We start from the raw sequence: 7,706 nt of genomic DNA, 5'->3' as shown, positions 1-7,706 counted from the left end.
ATTCAGGCAACAGAAAAGCAAAATCCTTGGAGGAGCAAAGAAAATCCAAGTAAGAATAGAAGAAGGAGGATATAAAATGGAAGAAAGTAGAATGAGAAATAAATGTTTAATAAGTTAGGGATAAGCTAGTGTTTGTGACAGCACACTTACCAAAGAGTGCTATCAGTTTGCCCCTTTGGTGGAGATATTTAAGATCAGATAAAAGGAGGAGGCTTTGTGTAATACCAGCTTGGAAGATCAAGAAGAAATCCAAGATTCCATAGATAGATGATTGATAGATAGATAGATAAATAGATAGATGATAGATAGATCATAGATAGACGGATAGATAGATAGATCATAGATAGATGGATAGATAGATAGATGGATAGATAGATCATAGATAGATGGATAGATAGATCATAGATAGATAGATAGATAGATCATAGATAGATAGATAGATAGATAGATAGATAGATAGATAGATAGATAGATAGATAGATAGATAGATAGATAGATAGATTTCATGCAGCTTTCTAAATAGTCCATAGTAGAATAATCCTTTCTGGATATGGAGCATGGAGTGATAAGATCAGAAACCCTGTTGGATGCCAAAGGAGACGCTCAAGTTTTTAGTGGGGTGGTGATTTAGCCAGTGTTTTCCTGAGTTATGTCCTCTAGTTGGAGAAAGCCTCCTGGCCTCGGGTTCAGGCATGGATGCTCACTACTGGTTCCCCAAGGGAGGGAGCCCCAGGCAATTGTCATCGTGTCTCCACTCATCTTGGCCAGTTAATTCAATTATGCCTCCTGCTAGAGAATGTGTAGCCAATTGCTCTCCAAGAAAGCGGCAAAGAGGGAGAAAGAGGAATTAGCTTTTCTGAAAAGCCTAGCTTTTGGGTCAAGCAGGATGACACCTTATTAATTGCTCAAGACCATTAATTGGATGGGAAGGGGGAGACAGTGTGTTAGGGTGGGAGGGGGGCTGTCTGACAGAAATAAATCTCTCAAGTGCCTGCGTATCTCTCACACACAGACACCAAGCACACCACACACCTGCCTCAGTGCTTTTCTTTAGAAAAGGGGCTCATGGAGCAACTTTAGAGCAGATGGATGAGAGTGCTGACCAGTGTGTGCATATGGCTCAGATGATTTCCTCAAGTTTCCTTTCAGAAATAAACAGCTTTTTTTTTTTTTTTTTTTTTTTGGAAGGCTGGGAATGGGTGAGAGGGAGTTGTTGGCCAAATGGAGTTTCCCTACACACAGTTTAAAGACTAATGTGGAAAGCTTAAAAGCAGGTTGGGAGAAGAGCTTTCTCAGAGAGGATTGACATATCCTGGAAGTAGATCCTTAAACTCAGAAAGAAGCATGGCACCCTCCTATCATCTCCTTTAAATATAAGGTGGGGGGTTTGTTTCTCTTTATTGCAGAATGTTTAGTTTCTACTAATTTTGCAATGTGGGGGCATTCAAAAAAACATAATAAATAAAACCTTGAATGTCTTTTATTTCTGTCCCTTGAAGTCATCAGGCAAATGAGCTGGGAAAGGGTCAAGAAATGGGGAGGTAATGGATATTATCATTACTTTGGTGATGTCCTGATCTCTGTGACAAGACAACTGGAAGTTAGAGCTTATTACCAAATAATATCAAAGAGAGAGAGAAAGAAGGTGTGTGGATGTGCTGTAAGTGAATCAATTCTTATCCCAGACAGAACCGAAAACATAGACCAGACAGACATACTTAGGACTAGCAGAGCTACTGAGCCTCCAAGGAGCAGGAAGCAGGTCTGTATCTGCTGCCTGGACCGAAGCAGGGAAAGAAAAACTTTCAATGAAGCTGTATCTGACAGTATATGGGAGGTGGGTTGGGGGTGGGGAGAGACTCTGCCTAAGATGGCTCCATCCTTTGCCTCTGTGTTTAGACTAAGTGGGAAACCAACAGCCTCCATCAGAAAAAACTTATCTTGCCAGTCCCAGGATACATGCAGAGGCTAAATACAGCCCCTTCCTGGGTGGGTGGAAGGGGATCAGTTTGCAGTTCTGCAAGGGGGTTTGGGGGATTAGGTCCCATAAGAAATTTTCCCTCTGGATAGAATATTGAGGCCCTATTCAGTCCAGACAGACCAAAAATTCCTTTTTTAGTATTGGATGATTCAATACCTTCGTGTTAACAGCATCATGTTCCCTCCCTCTACTCAAGGACCAAGTTGGATGTTCTTCCTTTTCAACTGCTTGGGGCATCCAGTCTCCTGACTTTATTAAACCTAAATATAGAATTCCAAGAAGTGGGAGTAAGGGGGTCCTTGGCACATCTTGAAAAGAGAGCGAGTGTTGGCTGCTGACCCTTGGGGCTGGACCAAGCAAGACATCATGAATCTCCATTTCAGACAGGACATTTTAATTCTCATCATGTTCCTTTGTCCATTTCTATAAAGCAAAGCTCTCTGAGTGACAGCCCCAGTTAGCCTGCATGAGCAGATCCTAATAAGCCCTCCCAAATCTCAATCTAAAACAAAAAGAAAGAAAGAAAGCATTCATATTTGCTATCAGCTTATTAAGTTTCCTTCTTAAACACTTAAGCACTAACCAACATGTAATGACAATTAAAGTTCCTTTTCTGTCTAGGAGATGTGTCCATGGACCAGATATTACTTAGAAGCTAGAAAATGTCTGGAAAGCAATGGTGCCTCAGTTTTGCCAGCATGTAGCCATGGACACCCGCTCCAAGCACCAGGGCACTAGATGCAATAAGTTGAATTTTGAAGGAAGCAAAGAACCAATATGATTTGAAAGTCTAACAACCACCAGAGAGAGAGAGAGAGAGAGAGAGCTGCCTCCTTCCTCTCCTTTTTGTAAAATATAATATTCAAAAACATAAGGGTTATTTAGGGGTAATGGTGTTCAAATACCTGAGCCACTGCTAAATGGTCGACTTCCCAACCCCCCTTCAGCGCAGTTTCCAAAAAGGGGAAGAAGGAAAACACAAAAGAGGGGGAAATGGGTTGGGTTGGGGAGTGGAAGACGTTTTACCTAAATGTAGAATCTTGTCACACATCTCTATTCTCCTGCATTCTTCTTAAATATATTGTCAGTTACACCATTCCTTTATGATGGGAACTTGGGACAGTCCATCATGGCTATTTATTTTAAAAGCTGCTGAAAGTGCAAGCAACCACCTGGTGTTGTTTTTAGAAAAAAAAATGAAATGGGAAAAGAACCCAAATTTGATGTAAATATGGAAAGAACAGTATTGTTTCCACTTGGGTAAAGGCAGACACCCCAATCTGAGTGAAATGGATTTGGGTACTTGGTGTAAAAAAGCAGCTTTCAGCATCCAGGGAGTGGAACCAATAGGAATGAACACTTAGCCGTGTAAAAAGGATGCTTTAATTAATATATATTTCTACCTCTAATATACACAGAGGGGACTAGATCTTCATCTTCACAATAAAATGAGTGCAAATGATCTCTGCAGAGATTAGTCGCCACCTCATTCGGTATAGAAAAAGCATGATAAAGGTTGGAAAAATGGATAAAAATGTTGAAAGAACCTCCAGTTCCTTATTAGGCGAAGATACAATATTTATTCCTTGTCTCCTGGGATAAATCTCTTCTGCCTATTGTCCTCCCAGTTCTCAGTGCTGATGCTTAATTTTCAAAACTTCTATATTACCAAGGGACCTACGACATCAGCCAAAGAAATACTCAGCAAGTACAAAATCTGTTCCAGGGAGCTGCTTTTGTGCAGAGGGAAAATTTTGTTCCTACAGGTTTTAAGTGGGTACGAGGCGAGGAGCTATATCTGATCCGGGCAAAGCCATTACAATTTAGATCTCTATCTATAGAACATTTTTTCCTTAAAAAAAAATTGGAAAATACACGAAGTTTTGGATATTTTTTTTTCCCGATTCTTTTTTTGGAGGGGGAAATTGCACCGTAAGCTTTTGGAGAAACCCAACATGTCAACTACCTTTCCGGGACTAGTCCACGATGCCGAGGTATTATTACTTTTTTTTTTTTTGCGCGCGCGTGTGTGTGTATGTGTGTGTGTGTCTGTGTGTGTGTGTGTGTGTGTGTGTGTGTGTGTGTGTGTAGCTGCGGCAGTGGCAGCGGCGGCGGTGGCAGCTTCCCCTCTCTCTAATCTATATTGGACCGTTATGTTTAATTATAATCTGGCTTGCTTGCTTTTCTGGTGGAAGTTAAGGAAGGAAAAGGGGGGAAAAGTTCGTTATGACATCTGTCGCCAGGAAGGGCAGCAACTCTCTGGCCCACATTAGGAAACGTTTGCCATAATGAGGAGGGGAGAAAGAAAACCCCAGAACCCTAATAATAAAGAAAGGGAGGAGGGGTAAGGAGAAAAAGAGATGGAGATGGAAGAAAAGATAGAAAGGCAAAGTAAAAAGATAAATGGGGGGTGCGGTAGCTAGACAAGGGGGGTGGGGATCCACGCACCCCTTTGGAATGGGCTAGTTCAGGCAAAGAGAAGCAGGGGGAAAAGGGGGGAGTCGATTTCCTTGTCCCAAATGATTAAGGCACTGAGCAAGTGAAACGTTTTTGTTTTGTTTTGTTTTGTTTTGCAAGGACTGTTGGGTTTGTTGTTTTCTGTGGCTGTTTTTCAAAGAGATGAACAAGAAATGAGCGGTGATGTTTGGAACCGTTCTGAGACCGTCTTCCAGAAGGATGTGCAGCGGCTGGTGTTTTCGGTCTTGGGGTTCGCTTGCATGGGGGGACCTCGGTTGGCTCCCGGCTGCCGGGGAGTCCCTAATAAACCTGGTTCCCGCCGCCCAGCTCCTTGGCAAGTGGGGCCAGGCTGTGTGCGCGTGTGTGCGCGTGTGTGTGCGTGTAAGCGCGCGTGTGTGTATGTGGGGTGTCCCCCGCACCTATATAGGGTAGGGGATTTTCCCCTCATCTTTCGACGGCGAGGACCAGGCCGCCCACCCGGGTGCGCCCGATTGCCAAGGCATTTCTGGGCTACGGTTTAACCCGAACCCTGCGCGCTCCGTCTCCAACGAGGGTCGGGAAGGGTCCTGGCTCTGGAGAGCCAGACCTCGGGGGCCACCATGACCAACCTCAAGTTTTTCTGCTCTCCCCTGTCCCCCTCTTCCTTCCAGATACGTCACGACGGATCAAACAGCTACCGTTTGATGCAGCTCGGCTGCCTGGAGTCTGTAGCCAATTCCACCGTCGCCTATTCCTCCTCCTCTCCTTTGACTTATTCCACCACCGGCACCGAGTTCGCCTCCCCTTACTTCTCCACTAACCACCAGTACACCCCGCTCCACCACCAGTCCTTCCACTACGAGTTTCAGCACAGTCACCCGGCTGTCACCCCCGACGCCTACTCCCTCAACTCGCTCCATCACTCGCAGCAGTACTACCAGCAGATCCACCACGGGGAACCCACCGACTTTATCAACCTACACAATGCACGGGCGCTCAAGTCCTCCTGCCTGGACGAGCAGAGGCGGGAGCTGGGCTGCCTGGACGCCTACCGCCGCCACGACCTGTCCCTCATGAGCCACGGCTCGCAGTATGGAATGCACCCAGACCAGAGACTCCTGCCCGGGCCCAGCCTGGGGCTGGCCACCGCTGGAGCCGACGACCTGCAGGTAAATAAGCCAGCAAACCAGCAAGCCAGCAAGCAGGAGGCGAGTTTGGCTGTGCTCCCCCTCTTTTCCCTCCTTCTCCTCCTCCTCCTCCTGACTGTTAGCTCTCTCTCTTCTCTCTCTCTCTCTCTCTCTCTCTCTCTCTCTCTCTCTCTCTCTCTCTCTCTCTCTCCCTCCCTCTCCACTCTCCCTCCTCTCACTTCTCTCTACTCTTTCACTCTCTCCTCTCTCTCTCTCTCTCTCTCTCTCTCTCTCTCATACAAACACACTTACACACACACACACACGCATGCACGCACGCGCGCGCGCACACATTTATGGCAAGTTATCCAAACAACTAAGAGAGGCGTGTGCCTTTCTGTCCCTCTCATTGGATCAAGACATTTCACCTGGACGCTGGGGGGTTCCGCTATCTGTGAGTCTCCGCTTTCCGTGGCCGGCCCAGAAGGAGAGAGAATTCACAAGAGTATCCCTAAGGGGAGGCAGAGAGGAGATCTGGGAGCCTGAGGTTGAGCCCTCGGGTCTCGAACTAAGACTCGATAAGTTGATGACCAATCGTACCCTCCATCTCAGTCGAGCGGTGAGGCGCATATTGAATAGTCCCCAAACTTAGATCCTGGGGGAACAAATAAGTTACTATGCTGGGGTTCGTTTGATCCCCAGACCTGTTGAGACCTTGAGTTCTATTTACAGAGGTTTGACAAACATGATAAATAGCTGTGGGAAGGAAAGAACTTGCGAGTAAAAGCCTAAAAATTGGCCTCAATAAAAAGATCTGCATAATGCACTTGACTAGGATATAGAACAGGGCGGAATACTTTCATACTTTCTGCCTGGAGATGATCCAATCCTTTAGGATAGATTACAATACTTTCGATGGATTACAACATTATTTTCTCTAATCAGATTATTATCTTTTACATAGAGTTCAACTTGAAAAGAAGGAAATGAGAAAATAACAAGCGAAAAGCGAAAATAAATGGAGAAAGGAGAAAAGAGAGCAAAGGAAAAGGGGGAAAGGGAAAAAGAGAAAGGAGAAAGGAAGGGAAGGAAGAAGGATAAAAGGAAGGATGGAAATTCAGTTATTGTAAAAACCATCCGAAGATCTTTCTACTTTGTTAATGCATTTTGCGCATCCTTTGCTAACAATAGGATTTAAAATTATGTAAACATATTATCTGAGACATATTTCAAACCAATAAAGCCATAAATGTCCAAAAGAGAACTTAGACAACATAAATTACTGGTGTCTTTTGGCTAAAAGTGCAGCCCTACACGGAAGTTTTAGCTTTTTACGTGCGCGTCAATCGGGCAACCTTTTCCAGTATCCAAAAGGAAAGGGTTGGTGCTGAAAAGCACAAATTGGAGACATATGAGGTCCCTCGTTGCGCACAGAAAATCTCTCCCCCTCATTTACCTACAAGCAAGGGATTGTTTTTAAATTATAGTGAAATCCCTTCCAATCCCAACAAAGAGCCATAGTGGCAAGATCGGCACACAAGAAAAGAGATTGGGCTCCCTAAATCTTGACTTTCTTTATTAAGATTCACGAAATAATTTTATACGCTCAGGGCATTTTTAGATTTTTCACAAGGATCCCTTATGTCTCAAGGGTGGGGGGAAATCTGCCATTCAGTACTTAGCTTAACTAAAACCTATTTACTCCTTTTAATAGCCACGTCTGCTGCTGATTTTTTTGTATCTGTACAAATTTTTTTTCTGTGCTAGGCACAAAGCCGGGCATTTTTCAAAAGAGGGGATTAGAACATTTGCAAGCACCAGACAAAGCATGGATCCCGTGCAAAAGAACACCGTAGTTTATCCAATTTTCAACTTAGTGCCATTCAACTGGTCATTTATGCAATGTCATCCAACCAAACATGTTTTACTTATGAGGAGGGAAAGTTTGTTAAGAGACCAAAGATTTGTTTCTTCTAAGATAATAAACATCTTAATGGTGCGTCAGCGAAGGGGAGGGAAAGAGGCTTTCGCCCTTTGCGAGCGTGTAAATAATTTTACCTTCTGCATTTCAGACATTAAAAACCTTTATGCAGCCTGTCTTTCAAACTATATTTAGTATCATTTTCCCTACATATTGGTTATATGGAATGAATAGTCAGACT

The 7,706-nt window shown here is 44.2% G+C and overlaps 1 protein-coding gene across 1 annotated transcript in view; it reads left to right on the top strand.

Annotated features, from left to right (window-relative positions):
* Positions 1 to 3,936: 3,936 nt before the first annotated feature.
* Positions 3,937 to 7,706, top strand: part of TFAP2D (transcription factor AP-2 delta) — a 54,237-nt gene continuing 50,467 nt past the window's right edge. The window contains exons 1-2 of the mRNA XM_049765186.1: positions 3,937 to 3,975; positions 5,089 to 5,586. Of these exons, the coding sequence (XP_049621143.1) occupies positions 3,937 to 3,975; positions 5,089 to 5,586 (537 nt within the window). The remainder of the gene's footprint in view (positions 3,976 to 5,088; positions 5,587 to 7,706) is intronic.

Source organism: Suncus etruscus, chromosome 18 (assembly GCF_024139225.1).
Source record: "Suncus etruscus isolate mSunEtr1 chromosome 18, mSunEtr1.pri.cur, whole genome shotgun sequence".
In the NCBI taxonomy this organism is placed as follows: Eukaryota; Metazoa; Chordata; class Mammalia; order Eulipotyphla; family Soricidae; genus Suncus; species Suncus etruscus.
The sequence above is the reverse complement of the archived record's forward strand: the minus strand, read 5'-3'. Positions and strand labels throughout refer to the sequence as shown.